General features: G+C 47.0%; 2 protein-coding genes across 3 annotated transcripts in view; one reads left to right on the top strand and one right to left on the bottom strand.

The window, feature by feature from the left end:
* Positions 1-8,232, bottom strand: part of LOC127646618 (transcription activator BRG1) — a 53,647-nt gene extending 45,415 nt beyond the window's left edge. For both annotated transcript variants that reach the window (XM_052130376.1, XM_052130377.1), the window contains exons 1-4: positions 8,097-8,232; positions 7,333-7,555; positions 7,143-7,257; positions 6,499-6,897 (exon numbers count right to left, since the gene is read on the bottom strand). In XM_052130376.1, the coding sequence (XP_051986336.1) occupies positions 6,499-6,897; positions 7,143-7,257; positions 7,333-7,551 (733 nt within the window). In that variant the 5' untranslated portion in view covers positions 7,552-7,555; positions 8,097-8,232. The remainder of the gene's footprint in view (positions 1-6,498; positions 6,898-7,142; positions 7,258-7,332; positions 7,556-8,096) is intronic.
* An 8,667-nt stretch (positions 8,233-16,899) lies between these two features.
* LOC127646707 (zinc finger protein 239-like) lies at positions 16,900-19,524 on the top strand. Its single transcript, XM_052130528.1, has 3 exons — positions 16,900-17,031; positions 17,275-17,533; positions 17,799-19,524. Exons 1-3 carry the CDS (start codon positions 16,984-16,986, stop codon positions 18,674-18,676), a joined length of 1,185 nt encoding a protein of 394 aa, XP_051986488.1. The 5' UTR covers positions 16,900-16,983; the 3' UTR covers positions 18,677-19,524.
* The last annotated feature ends 339 nt before the right edge of the window (positions 19,525-19,863 follow it).

The raw sequence follows: 19,863 nt of genomic DNA, 5'->3' as shown, positions 1-19,863 counted from the left end.
GGCTGCAATTCACTGAACGGCCACAGGTGTCACTATGGAGTGTGTGCGTGAGCACGAGCAACAGGCCGCAGTTCAATGAACGGCCACAGGTGTCACTATGGAGTGTGTGGGTGAGCACGAGCAACAGGCTGCAGTTCACCGAACGGCCACAGGTGTCACTATGGAGTGTGTGGGTGAGCGCGAGCAACAGGCTGCAGTTCACTGAACGGCCACAGGTGTCACTATGGAGTGTGTGTGGGTGAGCGCGAGCAACAGGCTGCAGTTCACTAAACGGCAACAGGTGTCACTATGGAGTGTGTGCGAGCACGAGCAACCGGCTGCAGTTTACTGAACGGCCACAGGTGTCACTATGGAGTGTGTGGGTGAGCGCAAGCAACCGGCTGCATTTCACTGAACGGCCACAGGTGTCACTATGGAGTGTGTGCGTGAGCACGAGCAACAGGCTGCAGTTTACTGAACGTCCACAGGTGTCACTATGGAGTGTGTGGGTGAGCGCGAGCAACCGGCTGCAATTCACTGAACGGCCACAGGTGTCACTATGGAGTGTGTGGGTGAGCGCGAGCAACCGGCTGCAATTCACTGAACGGCCACAGGTGTCACTATGGAGTGTGTGCGTGAGCACGAGCAACCGGCTGCAATTCACTGAACGGTCACAGGTGTCACTATGGAGTGTGTGCGTGAGCACGAGCAACAGGCTGCAGTTTACTGAACGGCCACAGGTGTCACTATGGAGTGTGTGCGTGAGCACGAGCAACCGGCTGCAATTCACTGAACGGCCACAGGTGTCACTATGGAGTGTGTGCGTGAGCACGAGCAACCGGCTGCAATTCACTGAACGGCCACAGATGTCACTATGGAGTGGGTGCGTGAGCGCGAGCAACAGGCTGCAGTTCACTGAACGACCACAGGTGCCACTATGGAGTGTGTGGGTGAGCGCGAGCAACCAGCTGCAATTCACTGAACGGCCACAGGTGTCACTATGGAGTGTGTGCGTGAGCACGAGCAACAGGCTGCAGTTCACTGAACGGCCACAGGTGTCACTATGGAGTGTGTGGGTGAGCGCGAGCAACCGGCTGCTATTCACTGAACGGCCACAGGTGTCACTATGGAGTGTGAGCACGAGCAATCGGCTGCAATTCACTGAACGGCCACAGGTGTCACTATGGAGTGTGTGCGTGAGCACGAGCAACAGGCCGCAGTTCAATGAACGGCCACAGGTGTCACTATGGAGTGTGTGCGTGAGCACGAGCAACAGGCCGCAGTTCACTGAACGTCCACAGGTGTCACTATGGAGTGTGTGGATGAGCGCGAGCAACAGGCCGCAGTTCACTGAACGGCCACAGGTGTCACTATGGAGTGTGTGGGTGAGCGCAAGCAACAGGCCGCAGTTCACTGAACGTCCACAGGTGTCACTATGGAGTGTGTGGGTGAGCGCGAGCAACAGGCTGCCGTTCACTGAACGGCCACAGGTGTCACTATGGAGTGTGTGCGTGAGCACGAGCAACAGGCTGCAATTCACTGAACGGCCACAGGTGTCACTATGGAGTGTTTTCACGAGCGCGAGCAAGAGGCTGCAATTCACTGAACAGCCACAGGTATCACTATGGAGTGTGTGCACGAAAGCGAGCAACAGGCTGCAGTTGACCGAACGGTCACAGGTGTCACTATGGAGTGTGTGCGTGAGTGCGAGCAACAGGCTGCAGTTCACTGAACGGCCACAGGTGTAACTATGGAGTGTGTGCGTGAGCACGAGCAACAGGCTGCAGTTCACTGAACGGCCACAGGTGTCACTATGGAGTGTGTGGGTGAGCGCGAGCAACAGGCTGCAATTCACTGAACGTCCACAGGAGTCACTATTGAGTGTGTGCACGAGCAACGGGCTGCAGTTCACTGAACGGCCACAGGTGTCACTATGGAGTGTGTGGGTGAGGGCGAGCAACCGGCTGCAATTCACTGAACGGCCACAGGTGTCACTATGGAGTGTGAGCGTGAGCAACCGGCTGCAATTCACTGAACGGCCACAGGTGTCACTATGGTGTGTGTGGTTGAGCACGAGCAACCGGCTGCAATTCACTGAACGGCCACAGGTGTCACTATGGAGTGTGTGGGTGAGCGCGAGCAACAGGCTGCAGTTCACCGAACGTCCACAGGTGTCACTATGGAGTGTGTGCACGAGCAACAGGCTGCAATTCACTGAACGGCCACAGGTGTCACTATGGAGTGTGTGGGAGAGCGCGAGCAACCGGCTGCAATTCACTGAATGGCCACAAGTGTCACTATGGAGTGTGTGTGCGTGAGCGCGAGCAACAGGCCGCAGTTCAATGAACGGCCACAGGTGTCACTATGGAGTGTGTGCGTGAGCACGAGCAACAGGCTGCAGTTCACTGAACGGCCACAGGTGTCACTATGGAGTGTGTGGGTGAGCGCGAGCAACAGGCCGCCGTTCACCGAACGGCCACAGGTGTCACTATGGAGTGTGTGGGTGAGCACGAGCAACAGGCTGCAGTTCACCGAACGGCCACAGGTGTCACTATGGAGTGTGTGGGTGAGCGCGAGCAACAGGCTGCAGTTCACTGAACGGCCACAGGTGTCACTATGGAGTGTGTGTGGGTGAGCGCGAGCAACAGGCTGCAGTTCACTAAACGGCAACAGGTGTCATTATGGAGTGTGTGCGAGCACGAGCAACCGGCTGCAGTTTACTGAACGGCCACAGGTGTCACTATGGAGTGTGTGGGTGAGCGCAAGCAACCGGCTGCATTTCACTGAACGGCCACAGGTGTCACTATGGAGTGTGTGCGTGAGCACGAGCAACAGGCTGCAGTTTACTGAACGTCCACAGGTGTCACTATGGAGTGTGTGGGTGAGCGCGAGCAACCGGCTGCAATTCACTGAACGTCCACAGGTGTCACTATGGAGTGTGTGGGTGAGCGCGAGCAACCGGCTGCAATTCACTGAACGGCCACAGGTGTCACTATGGAGTGTGTGCGTGAGCACGAGCAACCGGCTGCAATTCACTGAACGGTCACAGGTGTCACTATGGAGTGTGTGCGTGAGCACGAGCAACAGGCTGCAGTTTACTGAACGGCCACAGGTGTCACTATGGAGTGTGTGCGTGAGCACGAGCAACAGGCTGCAATTCACTGAACGGCCACAGGTGTCACTATGGAGTGTGTGCGTGAGCACGAGCAACCGGCTGCAATTCGCTGAACGGCCACAGGTGTCACTATGGAGTGTGTGCGTGAGCACGAGCAACAGGCTGCAGTTCCCTGAACGGCCACAGGTGTCACTATGGAGTGTGTGGGTGAGCGCGAGCAACCGGCTGCAATTCACTGAACGGCCACAGGTGTCACTATGGAGTGTGTGCGTGAGCACGAGCAACAGGCTGCAGTTCACTGAACGGCCACAGGTGTCACTATGGAGTGTGTGGGTGAGCGCGAGCAACCGGCTGCAATTCACTGAACGGCCACAGGTGACACTATGGAGTGCGAGCACGAGCAATCGGCTGCAATTCACTGAACGGCCACAGGTGTCACTATGGAGTGTGTGCGTGAGCACGAGCAACAGGCCGCAGTTCAATGAACGGCCACAGGTGTCACTATGGAGTGTGTGCGTGAGCACGAGCAACAGGCCAAAGTTCACTGAACGTCCACAGGTGTCACTATGGAGTGTGTGGATGAGCGCGAGCAACAGGCCGCAGTTCACTGAACGGCCACAGGTGTCACTATGGAGTGTGTGGGTGAGCGCAAGCAACAGGCCGCAGTTCACTGAACGTCCACAGGTGTCACTATGGAGTGTGTGGGTGAGCGCGAGCAACAGGCCGCAGTTCACTGAACGTCCACAGGTGTCACTATGGAGTGTGTGGGTGAGCGCGAGCAACAGGCTACCGTTCACTGAACGACCACAGGTGTCACTATGGAGTGTGTGCGTGAGCACGAGCAACAAGCTGCAATTCACTGAACGGCCACAGGTGTCACTATGGAGTGTTTTCACGAGCGCGAGCAACAGGCTGCAATTCACTGAACGGCCACAGGTGTCACTATGGAGTGTGTGCGTGAGTGCGAGCAACAGGCTGCAGTTCACTGAACGGCCACAGGTGTCACTATGGAGTGTGTGGGTGAGCACAAGCAACAGGCTGCAGTTCACTGAACGGCCACAGGTGTCACTATGGAGTGTGTGTGAGTGCGAGCAACAGGCTACAGTTCACTGAACGGCCACAGGTGTCACTATGGAGTGTGTGCGTGAGCACGAGCAACAGGCCGCAGTTCACTGAACGGCCACAGGTGTCACTATGGAGTGTGTGGGTGAGCGCGAGCAACAGGCCGCAGTTCACTGAACGTCCACAGGTGTCACTATGGAGTGTGTGCGTGAGCGCGAGTAACAGGCCGCAGTTCACGGAACGGCCACAGGTGTCACTATGGAGTGTGTGGGTGAGCGCGAGCAACAGGCCGCAGTTCACTGAACGGCCACAGGTGTCACTATGGAGTGTGTGGGTGAGCGCAAGCAACAGGCCGCAGTTCACTGAACGTCCACAGGTGTCACTATGGAGTGTGTGGGTGAGCGCGAGCAACAGGCCGCAGTTCACTGAACGTCCACAGGTGTCACTATGGAGTGTGTGCGTGAGCACGAGCAACCGGCTGCAATTCACTGAACGGCCACAGGTGTCACTATGGAGTGTGAGCGTGAGCAACCGGCTGCAATTCACTGAACGGCCACAGGTGTCACTATGGAGTGTGTGGTTGAGCACGAGCAACCGGCTGCAATTCACTGAACGGCCACAGGTGTCACTATGGAGTGTGTGGGTGAGCGCGAGCAACAGGCTGCAGTTCACCGAACGTCCACAGGTGTCACTATGGAGTGTGTGCACGAGCAACAGGCTGCAATTCACTGAACGGCCACAGGTGTCACTATGGAGTGTGTGGGAGAGCGCGAGCAACCGGCTGCAATTCACTGAATGGCCACAAGTGTCACTATGGAGTGTGTGTGCGTGAGCGCGAGCAACAGGCCGCAGTTCAATGAACGGCCACAGGTGTCACTATGGAGTGTGTTCGTGAGCACGAGCAACAGGCTGCAGTTCACTGAACGGCCACAGGTGTCACTATGGAGTGTGTGGGTGAGCGCGAGCAACAGGCCGCCGTTCACCGAACGGCCACAGGTGTCACTATGGAGTGTGTGGGTGAGCACGAGCAACAGGCTGCAGTTCACCGAACGGCCACAGGTGTCACTATGGAGTGTGTGGGTGAGCGCGAGCAACAGGCTGCAGTTCACTGAACGGCCACAGGTGTCACTATGGAGTGTGTGTGGGTGAGCGCGAGCAACAGGCTGCAGTTCACTAAACGGCAACAGGTGTCACTATGGAGTGTGTGCGACCACGAGCAACCGGCTGCAGTTTACTGAACGGCCACAGGTGTCACTATGGAGTGTGTGGGTGAGCGCAAGCAACCGGCTGCATTTCACTGAACGGCCACAGGTGTCACTATGGAGTGTGTGCGTGAGCACGAGCAACAGGCTGCAGTTCACTGAACGGCCACAGGTGTCACTATGGAGTGTGTGCGTGAGCACGAGCAACAGGCTGCAGTTCACTGAACGGCCACAGGTGTCACTATGGAGTGTGTGGGTGAGCGCGAGCAACCGGCTGCAATTCACTGAACGGCCACAGGTGTCACTATGGAGTGTGAGCACGAGCAATCGGCTGCAATTCACTGAACGGCCACAGGTGTCACTATGGAGTGTGTGCGTGAGCACGAGCAACAGGCCGCAGTTCAATGAACGGCCACAGGTGTCACTATGGAGTGTGTGCATGAGCGCGAGCAACAGGCCGCAGTTCACTGAACGGCCACAGGTGTCACTATGGAGTGTGTGGGTGAGCGTGAGCAACAGGCCGCAGTTCACGGAACGGCCACAGGTGTCACTATGGAGTGTGAGCGCGAGCAACCGGCTGCAGTTCACTGAACGGCCACAGGTGTCACTAATAACAAGCGTTTCTGAATCTGACATACTGCACCTTTAATTAAAGCAGCTTTAACAGGTTATTTAGGCCTAATTTGAATACTTGATGCAGTTTGAAGAGAGCTTTAAAGATGAAACTTAAATAACCCTTATAACTCTTGTGGTCATTAAATATTTTGATATCCATACAGTATAAGGGTTCAATAGATTTGCATTTTGTTGTTTAGCAGACACTTTTATGCACATCGACTTGTTCGCTAATTGACTAAATGTAGATAGATAAATTGAAGGACGGACAGACAAAATTTCCCAAGAAAATGTGGTTATTTTGGGTCTCATTTTTGTTGTATTCATGAAATAATTGACTAAATCTTCATCAGAGGATAAATAGAAATATCCAGAGAGTCATACGGGTTTGGACATTATGACAGAATTATATTATTTTTCCTGTCCTTTAAATAGAATATCTGTCTGTTATCTTTATGAAAGTGTTTTCAGCTCAACTCTACATTATACAGTGAATATAACTGAATTTGTTTGGAGAAATCTCACCATGGGCTCTGCTGAAGCCAACACCTCCTCCTCCGGGTGGCACTGCTGTCAGACTCTGACCCTGCTGCATGCCTGGCATTGGACGCTTGCCCTGCACTGCCATCTGCAGGTGGTCAGGGAGCGGCTGCCCACGAGCCAGCATCTTATATGCCATGATCTGTGCCCGCAGCTGGTGCAGCTGACTCTGATTGAAGGGTGTGGGGGGGCCGGCGGGACCGCTCACGGAACCAGAGGAGGCGCTTTGGGCTCCCGGGCGGTTCTGCTGCGGTATAGGCTGAGTGTCTACACCCTCTAACGGGACACTAGAGCCTGAGGTGGAGAGCAGAGGACCTGATGGAGGCCCGCTGCCAGACACAGGACTGGACACATGTTCTGAAGCGCCCAGTGGTGACGGGTAACCTGCACGAGGAGAGAGATGTCACGTGATTAAAGGACATAAGTGTGATCTAATCGTAAATCATTAGGTCAAATAAATGCACTTCTGTGTGTCCAATTAAACTCTACAACATAGAAAAAGCTCAAAACAACCAATAAAACTGCAGGATATTAAAGAAAACAGCAGTCAGACTGAATTAAATACAGATTCACATGTTTGCAGTGTGTTGAGATACATGCATGTGAAACATGACATGTGTGATATAAACCTTGAGAGTGCTGCTCCATCGGACTTCCTGGACGTGTCATCACATGTCCGGCCCTCATCGTGACGACCTTCATCTGACTGAAGCGAGTGTCTTCTGGAAGATTCTCCTCCACCGGCTTCAACACAAACATCACAATAAGCAGAAATATAATGTCTGTTTGACTACAAACTCTCACATGGAGGTGTTTGACCTTGTGCATGTGATGGAGGTTTTCCGGGTTGTATCCCGCAGACGTCTGCTGAGGAAAAGTGTGTGTTGTTGAAGTCGGGGGTCCGGGACTGGGGCCCATCATACTGTGGGAAGATCCAGGGGACAGTCCTGATCCCAGAACAGCTCCAGGAGACGGGCCCGGACCGGGTGAGGGCCCTGGACAGGACGTCCCTCCTAACGGGGGCTCTGGGGTGGACATCCGTCTGCACCCAATAAAGATGGAAGCACAAAGTAAACTGGATGTCTGTGTGAGGACACGAAACAGCAGCTTTAATGTTTACAGAAAGACACCTGTGAAAAATAATGATCTGTAAAATAGAATATATTGACTGAAGAACAGTTTAATCTACAGATTCAAGTATTTACATTAAAAGACATTTCTACATGGGGACATTATGATGTTTTGCATCAGGTGAAAGGGTTTATAGAGATGTTTTAGAGATTAGGGCTGATCATCAGTTTGATCTGATAAGTTTTTAATGACCGTGTGTATGATGAAATATGTTTAATTCGGCTGATTGTGTGAATGAATATATTTCAGCATATTTAACACTGGCCTTCATGAAACACGCGTGAAACAGAAAACAGTTCACGTAAATCAAATGAACATTTGAGGGGAACCGAAAATGTCGTCGGTGATTAAACACGGACTCTTCATTTATAAACGCTCATATGACGCTGTTTATTATATTGACAGCCGATGCATGTGAATAATAATGCTTTGTGTATAAGTCACAGACTTACCGGCGATATAAAGAATGATGCGGATAACGGACTCACGGCATCACCGCACGAGCGCCGCCCGACATTCCGGTTCTCCGTTCATTCGGTGGATGTTCATGTACGGAGCGCCGCTGCGGACAAAGAGATTCAAGCGCTTTTAGACTCACGACACACACGGATCTTCTGCCTTTTAAATCATTGAGAATTATTTGGAAAATTTGAGCAAGTCTGTTCTTCACTGATGATTAATAGACCAGATACAGTCTTTAGTGCTCTTATCACAAGTGTGACCTCCAACTCTTCTCACTCATCACACTTATAACACACTCTTTCATGATCATAAACATCTCTCACCACACAAACACTGATTCCAAATATAAGTTACTGGTGAAATGTCACGATGGTTAAATCACCAAAACGCAACATAATGATTCTGTTCAGTCCATTTAACCACCAGTGACTCCCATAACAAACAACATGTTTCAAATCACCCTTACAAGTGCTGAAAGTAACATGTGACAATAAAACACACATTACACAGTTTCACATTATACAGAATATCTGTCCTATGTGTGATCAATGAAGACTCTATAATCTCATGTACACCGTTAAATAAAACAACATTTAACACACGTTCATTTGGATCCTGTCTTGAGCATTTGGACACAGATTCTCGTCCTCATCACAGTTACTGTCCTCATTGTTCATGGGAAAAACCTTTCGCACGCAGCGAATCCATGTTTGACATCTCCACTGATGCCATCACATGCCTCATCCATGGCATGAAGGAGGGTGGCACGCTCAAGGGGTTGGCGATCATAGACCTTCCATCTCCATGCTGAAGTCCTCAATAGTGTTTGGGGGGGCAGGTGGAGGGTCATGAATGGGCCTGAAATCATGCTTGAACCACCTCTGCATGGTGGAACCTGACACTGTCCCACACAGTTACACAGGTGACCCCTTCACCTCGACAGGCCCAAACTCAATGAGAGGTGCAGCGCTGTAAGAGCCAAATAATGTCCTGCGTCCCACCACAGCATCTTCAGAGATATCTGCGCACATGGAGACGTTTCCTCCACCTTGTCCAGGTGCTTGTACAGTGGCCCGTTGGCCGATGAGGTTCCGTCCATGGCGATGATTTTCTTTGGTACCTGCTGCCTCTTCAAAGGTGTCATTGTTCTCCTCAATTGCCGACAGCCGTATATCATTCCTGCCCTCACCATTTCCACCACTGCCCACTCCTGCTGGTCGCTCAGCACACGGGCACCACTACGGGGTTTTCTGTAAGCATAGAAGAGAGTATACGGTCAATAGATCATACTGTAACAATACTGTCACATGTTTTATGAATGTACTGTAAATGTAAAGGTAAAGCATAGTATATCTCCTCCAGACTTACAGGATATCTTGCTGAAAAGTTCAGATGATAGAATTGACGGTTGATCTTTTCAGATTTAGATTAAGTCTCGGTTCACCACGTGATCAACGATGATGGCCCAGACTTCATTAGAGACAACAGTTCCTCCTCGCTGACGTCCTCACAGGTCATCAGCGACTCGATACAGTGAAGGTCACATAATGTCCAGTGCTGAGAAGATCTACTGATCAAAGTGATGAAGATGAGGATGAAGTGGAGGACACACAGCAGGACATTCTCTGTGAAATGTTCACTTTTAAAGCCTAATTGTTTGTCATCCAACAGGTTGTTCTAAATGTCTGAATCAGACAGAGAGTTGCTTGTAAATAACAGCTGTTAGATGTTAGGAGTGTATTGATGATGTGTGAGAAAGATAAAGAAAATGTACAAATTCCTAACCCATGGATTATGGTTAAGATTCAGTATTTAAAGGGACAGTACACCAAAAAATGAAAGTTCTCTCATCATTTACTCACCTTCATGCCAACCCAGATGTGTGTGACTTTCTTCTGCAGAACACAAATGAAGATTTCTAGAAGAATATTTCAGCTCTGTCTAAGTGAATGGTGACCAGAACTTTTAAGCTCCAAAAGCACAGAAAGTCAACATAAAAGTAATCCATAAAAGTTTAATCCATGTGTTCAGTAGAGATATGATAGGTGTGGGTGACAAACAGATCAATATTTAAGTCATTTTTTACTATCAATCTCAGCTTTCACTTTCTTCTTTTGTTTTTGGTGATTCACATTCTACGTGCATATCTCCACCTACTGGGCAGGGAGGAGAATTTATAGAAACAATTTTCCTACACCATGAAAGAGTTGACTGAAATAAGTGTTGTGAGATATCTCACGGCCTCTGTGACAGCTGTAGAGTCTGTAAACTATAAACATGTGTCCGCTGTCTCTGACGCTTTCGATCTGTCGATCAATTTGCACGTTCTCGTAGTCTTGTAGCACATTATTGAGACTTAATGCCATTTTCATGCCATGTTGATCATAACAGTTGTCAGTTGAGGGCGCTGTTTCACTGCTGTTGTTTTTCTGCATGATGTCGGTCTCAATAAAGCTAATTTGGTATCTTTGGAGGGCGGGGTTTTGGAAAGAGGGGGTGTGCCTAATTCAACGGCTCAGTCTCATGTAAGGAGATTGGATAAAATTGCTCACAGCACCTTTAAATATTGATCTGTTTCTCACCCACACTTATCATATCGCTTCAGAAGACATGGATTAAACCAATGTAGTCTTATAGATTACTTTTATGCTGCCTTTCTGTGCTTTTTGGAGCTTCAAAGTTCTGGTCACTTTTCAATTGCATTGTATGAACTGAAATATTCTACTGAAAATCTTCATCTGTGTTCTGCTGAAGAAAGAAAGTCACACACATCTGGGATGACATGAGGGTGAGTAAATAATGGGAATTTACTTTTTGGGTGAACTGTGTCTTTAACTTAATTTTCTTAATAGAAGTCTTTAGGAGATCCTGACAAAATGCTACAGTAAAACCATAAATATTCTCACTCACGTCTACATATTCTGCAAAATATAAGTCTGTGAATTCAAGGACTTTGTTGATGAAAATATTTGGCAGTCATTTTCAAAGTTTAGGATCTTTTACACACGTTTAACCAGCAGATATCCTCAGCGTACTTAAAAATGTTTATTTCATAGAGGCGATATCTGATGGACTGAAACATAAAATATATTTTTTGTTATGAACAGATTTTATTGATTCCATCCACAAGAAAGACAAACACAACATCAAATACAGAACCAATAATATACATTAACACCACCTCCACCCTCACCCGGCACAAACACGTACTACACTTAAAATTAGATGATAAAAAAATACACATCAAACTAAAAATCCCTCTCCACTGCCCTTCCACGAGAACCCTCCAAAAGAAGCCAAATATCCACCCCATTTCCTATCAAACAAATCCCCTCTTCAAATGCTGCCACCCTGCCCATCTCCCTGTGCCACTCCCGAAATGAGCATGCTCCACCCATCTTCCACCCCCTAAGGGTAATTTGTCTGCCAACCATAACTCTGGTTATGACCCAACTTTTTAAGTGACTATTCCCAATATTAATGACTGCCCCATCGCCCAAATACAGAGTCTGGGGCAAAATGAAATCTGAGTGCCCAAAGGTCCCAAACAAATCTCTGAACCTTCAACCAAAATTCTTGGATCTTAACACACAACCAAAAAAAAAGGGTTGTGTCTCCATCCTCTGATTGGCATTGCCAGCAGGTGGGCGTGTCTTTAAGACCAAGCCTATACAATCTAGAGGGGGTCCAGTAGAATCGATGTAAAATCTTCAACTGCATAATTTGCACCCATGCATCTCCAGATGTAGCATCCTATCCCACACCCCCTCCTCCAATACCAAGATTAAATCTTTCTCCCACAATCTCATGAGAGAAGTTAAAGCTCCGCCCCCAGACTCTGAATTAGCAGGGAGTAATACACTGATGCCTCATGACCTTTCCCAAAAGCAGTAATCACACCGGACGCGAATAGCGCGTCAAATTCGCGCCTACCGCGTCTAGTTATACGCTTGACCACTTTGAATCCATTCGCGCGTCAAGAGCGAAATTGACGTGCGTAAAAAACAAAAGTTTGAAGCGAAATTTAAGCGCGTGACGCGCGTCGGAGGCGAAATCCGATGAAACTCCGGAGGCGAAACCCGTTGACGGCCATCTTTTTACAAGATGGCTGATGTTGATCGAGCATTCGTGAAGAGAGTCACCGCTCTGTATTTGCTCTGGAGAGCAGAACAGCGGCGTGTGGGTCGTCGTCGCCGTACTTGGGTCCACCAGACCCTCCGGAGGCGTTCCCAGTTCGGCGAATTTCATCATTTGCTCCAGGAGCTGCGCCTGGATGACGGCCGCTTTCAGCGGTACTTCTGCTTGTCCCGCGCCCAGTTTGATGACCTGTTGTCCCGCAATTTCAATAAAACTGTAAACCCTCCCTCTGAGTTTGCATGTTTTGATGTCCACATGTTCTTGTTCAAGAAATTACAGTGACTGTAGCATTTCTATCGTAAAGAAGTGGACAAATATTAAAGATTAATTTGTATTTACAACTTACTAGGTTGCCCAATCTCCTCACTGACCCTCTTCCAAGCGAGGTCCTTTTTGTTCCTGTCTCTGTAAAAATATGAAGTGGAATCGTACAATTCTGGGTGACTGCTTACAGCAAGAATTAATTTTTCCTCCATAAGTTAGCTGTCAGTGATTTTGAAATGAAAGATTCCGAGCGGGAGTTTACGTCACTTTACCTCCTGAGTGACAGCAGGCAGCTAGGTTCCTGATTGGTTAACACGGCGCGAATTGACGCCAAAGTTCAGATTTTTCAACTCGGGCGGCAGACGCGAATTCGCGTCAAACGCGTGAATGCACAAAATGCAGCATTAGCGCGTAACGCGTGTAACGCGCCAGACGCTCAATAAATTCGCGCCATTCGCGCGAACTTGACGCGCGAATGAGGCGTATTCGCGTCTACCGCGCCGCGCTCTACGCCTCATTCGCGCCGCAGGAATTTTTTACGTCTTTGCATTGACTTAACATTGAAATCACTCGCGCCTGACGCGCTATTCGCGTCCGGTGTGAACGGAGTCTGCCGCTTTAGGGGGGTGTGTGCTACTCCCAAAAATAATACAGAGCAGGTGGTGCAGCTGTAAATGCCTAAAGAACTGAGATCTGGGAATCCCAAAATGTTGAACCAAATTCTCAAAGGATCTCAACACTCTCATACAGGTCAGCGAGTGCAGCGACCCCCCTCACAATCCACTCTGACCAGCAGAAAGGGGAATTATCAATACATTATTTAGGGTTCATATGCTCGAGGCAACAGTTAAATAAATGTCTGAATGAAACACTCTGAACTTTTGTCCATATGGAGTGTAAATGTGAGATAACGGGTGTAAATTAACTCTGATTAGTTTGATTGAAAGTTTTTGCAATGGTGAAATAGGGGCAAGAACTTCCTGTTCAACACAAAATCAGGGAGGGGCTCTCTCAGGAGGAAGCGACCAATCAGACGAATATCTGAGACCGAATCATAATAATAAAACTAAATCTTGGGTTGGTCAAGCCCCCCTTTGTCAATCTTACCATGACGCTTCCCATTCCAAATGAAGGACTTCACTATGATCTCAAAGTGCTTGAAATAAGAGAGGGGGGCATCTACAGGACAGACTGTAACAGGTGAAGTTTGGAATACATTCATTTTAATAACAGTAACCTTCCCAATCACAGATAAATGTAATGAAGCCCACTTGTGGAGGCAAGGCATAGATCTAACGGGGTCAGAGACGAATAATAAAATATAATCTGCATAAAGCAGAGATTTATGCCCCACACCTCCCATCACCACCCCTGGAAAATCATCTTCCCTTCTTATCGCAGCTGTTAATGGTTCCAGGGCAAGACAGAACAATAATGGGGAAGAGGGCAACCCTGCCGGTGCCCCTATCCAGAGTAAAATAATCTGAAATTGTCATGGACTCCGGTTCCATAATCCACCCCGCTTCTTCCAGTTCCCACACTCGTTCCCAAACACCCGAATATTAGTTTCACCTGCACTAATTTGTTCTCTATTTATACGCTGCATGCGCACTTGGTTTTTGTTGGTTATTAAATGCATGTTATCCTGCTTAACTAGCTCCTGTAAAACTCTAGTAGTTTATCTGTCCGTTCTTTCTCATGTTTGTTTTTTCCCTGCCCTGTTCCGCCTGTTTGTTTATTGACCTGATCTCCTGGCTCTGACCTGTATTCTGTATTACGACGCTTCTCTGGATTTGCCCTCTGTGTTTTTTGGAAGTTTGTCATTAAAACTATTTCTGCATTTGAATCCATTTCATCCTGATTCGTCACAGAAATTAATCCATTTGTGTTTATAAAGGAACTTAATCCAACCAATAAAAGTATCCCCAAACCCGTATATTTCCAAAATCTTTAAAAGATAATCCCATTCTAGCATATCAAAAGCCTTTTCAGCATCAAGTGAGATGCAGCGACCGGAGTCTGATCATTCGCCAGTGACCTCATGATACTGATGAAACACCTGATGTTATCAGAAGAGCCCCAAATAAACCCCACCTGATCTATATGTGTAAGAGATTACTTAATCAAAATTTTTGACAATATTTTAACATCTAGCTGGATCAGGGAAATTGGACAGTAACTCTTACACTCGCTTGGATCTTTGTCCTTTTTAAGAATCAGACGGATCCGGGCTTGTGTTAGAAGTTTTCCATTCTTTAATGATTCCGTATAAACTTCTAGCAAAAGTGGAGGGAATTCTGTAGCATAAGATCTAAACTCATCAGCAAAGCCATCTGGCCCCGGAGCCTCACCTGTAGGTAAGGCCTTAATTACCTCGCCAAACTCCTCCAAGCTCATCTCAGAATCAAGAGAATGTTTTTGCTCAGTCGTCAGTTTAGGAAGTTCTGATGTTTCCACAAAGTTTCTAATATCTTCATCAGTACGTGGAACTACAGAGATCGAGATATAATTCTTTAACAGCATTATTAATATCAATGAGGTAAATATTTCACCACCAGCAGATTTCACTGAGGGAATGATAGAAAAAGACTCTCTCTGTTTTATATATCTAGCCAGAGGTTTCTCTGCTTTGTCCCCGACTCAAAGTATGACTATCTTCCTCTGAATGACCAAAACTCCACCTTCAGCGACACAATAGAATTATATCTGTATTTCAATCGGGTCAATTCTCTGAGGCCATCAGATGACATTCGAGCTTCAGCTCTGCATCGGCACTTTTAATATTCCTTCCAACTCCTCGAGTTCTCATGCTTTGGATATTTTGGTGAATGAGGCGTACTGTATGATCCGCCCCCTAAAAACCACCTTAGTGCCTCCAAAGCCACGCCCACAGAGGATACTGAGGACCAGTTGGTCTCCATATAAACATTGATTTCAGCCTTAAACATTTGTTGTAAATCAGGATTTTGCAAAAGGGAAACATTAAAGCACCAACTATATGATTTCCTTTTCTCCATATGTGGCAGCACCTCTAAACTCACCAGGACGTGATCTGAGTCTAAGATATAAAAAGCCCTGATCATCAGCGTTAGGTGTGTAAATATTAGCCAAAATCAACCTTTGCCCCTGAATTTCTGCTTAACCAATAATGACTCTAATTTATCTTTAATCTGTCTGAGACATTTGAATTGTAGATGTTTATTTATCAATGTAATGACTCCCGTGTTCTTACTCGAGCCAGCACTGAAGAACACATGTCCACCCCATATCTTCCCAATTGTTCAGCTCCCTGTGGGGAAAGATGCATTTCTTGAAGAAACACAATATCATATTTCCTTCATTTAAGAAGAGAAATAACCTTCCTTGTTTTTATGGGGTGCCCAACCCATTCACATTCCACGTGGAGTGAGACACTCAACGTTTGACATTTTGACATATTAGAAAAAAATAGATTGTGTATCAAAAATAAAATTATAAAGACCACATTACAACATTAGTGTAACAATCAACCCCCGTGCATCCCCCAAAACAAATAACAAACAGAAAAAAGAAAAACGTGTACATGAACCCCCGCACGACAGCGCCAACCGGCGTCCATCCCCTAACCTCAAACAGGGCCATGTACTATGTTTAAGCATCGGATTACATGTAAGTATCGGATTGCTCAAGTTCGGTGCTTCTATACAAATATTGTGAAACAGAATTACACAACAGAAGATAATCTATAAAACAATCTCCAGCAGAACCAGAACAAAAAGAAACAAAAAGGCTCTCAGCTTCCTCAGATAGTCAAGTGGATGTTCAGTGAGTCAGTCCACTCCGCTACAATGTGAGTACCACAAAATAACTTCCTCACTCCATTGACGTTATGAAGGACATTGATTGCTGCGAGCATGTGAATGTTTTACGGCCCTCCTTTGCATCTATTCTCAATTTGAACGGGATTATCAGCGCAAAAGCGACCTTCCCTTGATGTAAGTGTTTCTTGCATTCCTTGAATCGATCCCGTTTCTCTCTTGTCAAAGTAAAATAGCTTTTTTATATGCATATACAAATAAAACATAAATATATTTTTTAAATAAAAGAAAATGTAAACTATAATCTCAAGTCCCCAGATCTGTTTTCATTGCATGAACACATGTGTGTCCAGCAGATGAATGTCCTCAGTGAACGATTTTCAACATGTCCCCCATCTACAGGTACACCTAACCAAACACAACATTACAAACTATCCACTGTACGCACAGCTATACCTTAAAATCATTAAGTGATGAATTATTCCAAACAAAAGCAGTTTTCAGCGTCTTTTATTAGTTTATTTGTATGTTCACTGTAAACATCCTCTGCTGTTCTCGACATGTTCTTCTGGTTTGTGTTTCTCCGGTGCTGCAGGAGGTGCTGCTTTTTCTTCCGTTCACGGTAAACAAGAGCGAGTTCCGGTCAATATCACATTTCTGCTGGATCTCTTGCTAGCTGATGAATTTTGTTCATCATTTAAGCAAATGGACTCGTAGGATGGATTTGGTGAGTGTTCAACGCGTTTAATAGTTCAATCTTCACGAATAACGGGAAATAACGTCTGTTTAATGTGTTTATGTTCAGCTCTAGCTCTCACGCGCCGTCGCGTTTGATTCAGTTAATCTGATCAACATTGATCTGTGCAGTATTCTTATTTAATTGATCAGTATTTATGTTTGTTGTGTGGCACATTATCGTCTATAAGTGCCGCGGCCCGCGATGTGTGTCATGTTATTCACTCTGTTTTAGGACTTCGGGAACAATCTGCCCCAGGCTCTCTCATCTAACGCTAAACTGCCCCAGTCTCTCTCCAGTAGCGCTAAACTGCCCCAGACTCTCTCCACTAGCGCTAAACTGCCCCAGTCTCTCTCCACTAGCGCTAAACTGCCCCAGTCTCTCTCCACTAGCGCTCCATTTCTGCCCACAGGCCGGTTTCAGCACTGCGGGCGTCCGGTGGGGGTAAAGGTCAAAGAGGAAGACGAGAGTGTGGAAGATTTCTTTCATTTCGGTGAGTATCGACACAACTACCCACAACGTTAGATTGTTACAGATAATAACATAAACTTGAGGGAATAGAAATTGTTTATTTTGAATATTAATAAATAATTGATTTGAGAATGTGAATATCGCCCATTGTTACACAATCACACATACAGTATATGATGTTCTTCATGGGTCGAGTGGAAATCGGTTCAGTCGTTTGACTTTTTCATGTCTGAAATGAAACATGTTGTCATTGACGTGTTTCATCCTGTTGTTGTTTTCTCGAGCAGCGCAGCACCTTCAGCAGCAGACAGGAGAGTGTCTTACGGCGTGTTGTGGCGGAGTGAATTCTAAAGATTTGTCTCTCACAGACGCACCCAAACCCAACAGCAGACTGTCAGCCGACAGACCGTACCACTGCCAGGACTGCGGCAAATATTTCAGAATTAACGACATCAAGAGACATCAGAGAATACACAGCGGGGAAAGACCGTTCCCTTGCTTTCAGTGTGGGAAGAATTTCCCCACGTCTGGCGATCTGAAAAGACACGAGAGGATCCACACAGGAGAGCGGCCGTTCAACTGTCTGCAGTGCGGCAAGAATTTCTCTGATTCGGGGCATCTCAAGCAGCACGAGAGAATGCACACAGGCGAGAGGCCGTACCAGTGCCCACAGTGCGCCAAGCGCTTCTACAGGTCAGGTGACCTCAAACGGCACCAGAGAATCCACAGCGGCGAGCGGCCGTACAAATGCCTCCAGTGCGATAAGTCCTTCTCCGATTCGGGGCATTTGAGGGGCCACCAGCGCATTCACACGGGAGAGAGACCTCACCGCTGCACCCTATGCGAGAAAAGCTTCTTTAGATCCGGTGACCTCAAGAGACATCACAGGACGCACACGGGCGAGAGACCCTACCAGTGCTTCCAGTGCGGGAAGAGCTTCTCCGAGTCGGGACACCTGAAGGAGCACCGGCGGATCCACACGGGAGAGAAACCGTACCACTGCAACCAGTGCGACAAGAGCTTCTCTAGACTAGAGCGTCTGAAGGGTCACCAGAGCATCCACACGGGCGAGAGGCCCTTCCACTGCGCTCAGTGCGGCAAGAACTTCTTCCGCTCCGGAGAACTGAAGAGGCATCAGAGGATTCATAACGGCGACAGAGCGTAAACGCTACGAGTTTGGTCATGTGATGGACATGCTGCAGGACTGATGTCACTCTGCATGTATGTTGATGGAGAAGGACGGCTCTTTTTTACCATTAATACTCAATAGATTATGTAAGCAAGATCTCTGTGACATTGATAGTTGTACTCTTCTGAACCTCTGCTCATGTGTTTAACTTCAGTTTGTGAATCAAGCGGCCCACACGTCTCTGTGGGCAGTTGTACTTTACAATATCTGTCTGTGTTGTCAACTGTGTGCTGTACAGGAGGATATTATTGTGGATGCTCACATTCCCTGTATTCATCATACTCAAAGGATTTTGTCATATTATTTTTCAAACAAATGATATTTGTGTTTTCATAGTGCAGAAGTTGTAGAGATGGAGCGTTTCTGTAAACACACATTATGCTCATGTGGATTATGTACTTTACTAGCTGCTGTAAATCACATACATGAAACACTGTTATTGTTAAATATAACACTTTTAGTCTCAAATGTTGTCACAACTATCATGAAAGAAGTTATAAAGTATAGAAGTGCTTTAACAAATGAAACAACTGTGTGAGATCAATTTGAGCACCAGGTGAATTATGTATTAATCTGAGTTTTCTCATGAATCACATTTAGATTTAGCTTTTAACCTTTTTTTTTTTTTACTAATTTCACACCATTTTTCAAATGGTTCATACTCATTTTTATTTTTTATTCAGTCTATATATGTGTGTATTATAACCATTAGTAAAGTGTGTTTAGTTTGTAAGGGTTTTAAAGCACATGCTAATACTATGACATCTGTGTGTGTTGAGGGTGTTTGGGTTCTTCACGTGCATGAGTGTTTCCTCGTGTTAATAAACGCTTCAAATGTATTTGTGCTGCTTTTTTTTTATTTATCTCAAACCAAATATTTTATTAGTAGTCTTATCATTACATCTTAAATTTCAGAATTATCACCTATCTAGGGAGGGTATAGTCACATGGGGTAACCTCCTCGTGGTCACTATAATGTGGTTCTCAGTGGGGCGTGTGGTGAGTTGTGCGTGGATCGTGGAGAATAGCGTGAAGCCTCCACATGCACAACGTCTCCACGGTAACACGCTCAACAAGTCACATGATGAGATGCGCAGACTGCCAATCTCAGACACGGAGGCAACTGAGATTCGTCCTCCACCACCCGGATTGTGGTGAGTCAC

The sequence above is a fragment of the Xyrauchen texanus genome, chromosome 7 (assembly GCF_025860055.1).
Source record: "Xyrauchen texanus isolate HMW12.3.18 chromosome 7, RBS_HiC_50CHRs, whole genome shotgun sequence".
Classification (NCBI taxonomy): domain Eukaryota; kingdom Metazoa; phylum Chordata; class Actinopteri; order Cypriniformes; family Catostomidae; genus Xyrauchen; species Xyrauchen texanus.
This window is presented reverse-complemented; position numbering and strand designations above follow the sequence as displayed.

What these genes read in the sequence shown, in the direction of transcription:
- LOC127646707 (XM_052130528.1), top strand. Translation starts at nt 16,984, where the DNA reads ATGAATTTTGTTCATCATTTAAGCAAATGGACTCGTAGGATGGATTTG. An exon ending in GGACTCGTAGGATGGATTTG is followed by an intron (nt 17,032 to 17,274) that starts GTGAGTGTTCAA and finishes ACTCTGTTTTAG; the next exon opens with GACTTCGGGAACAATCTGCC. An exon ending in GGAAGATTTCTTTCATTTCG is followed by an intron (nt 17,534 to 17,798) that starts GTGAGTATCGAC and finishes TTTCTCGAGCAG; the next exon opens with CGCAGCACCTTCAGCAGCAG.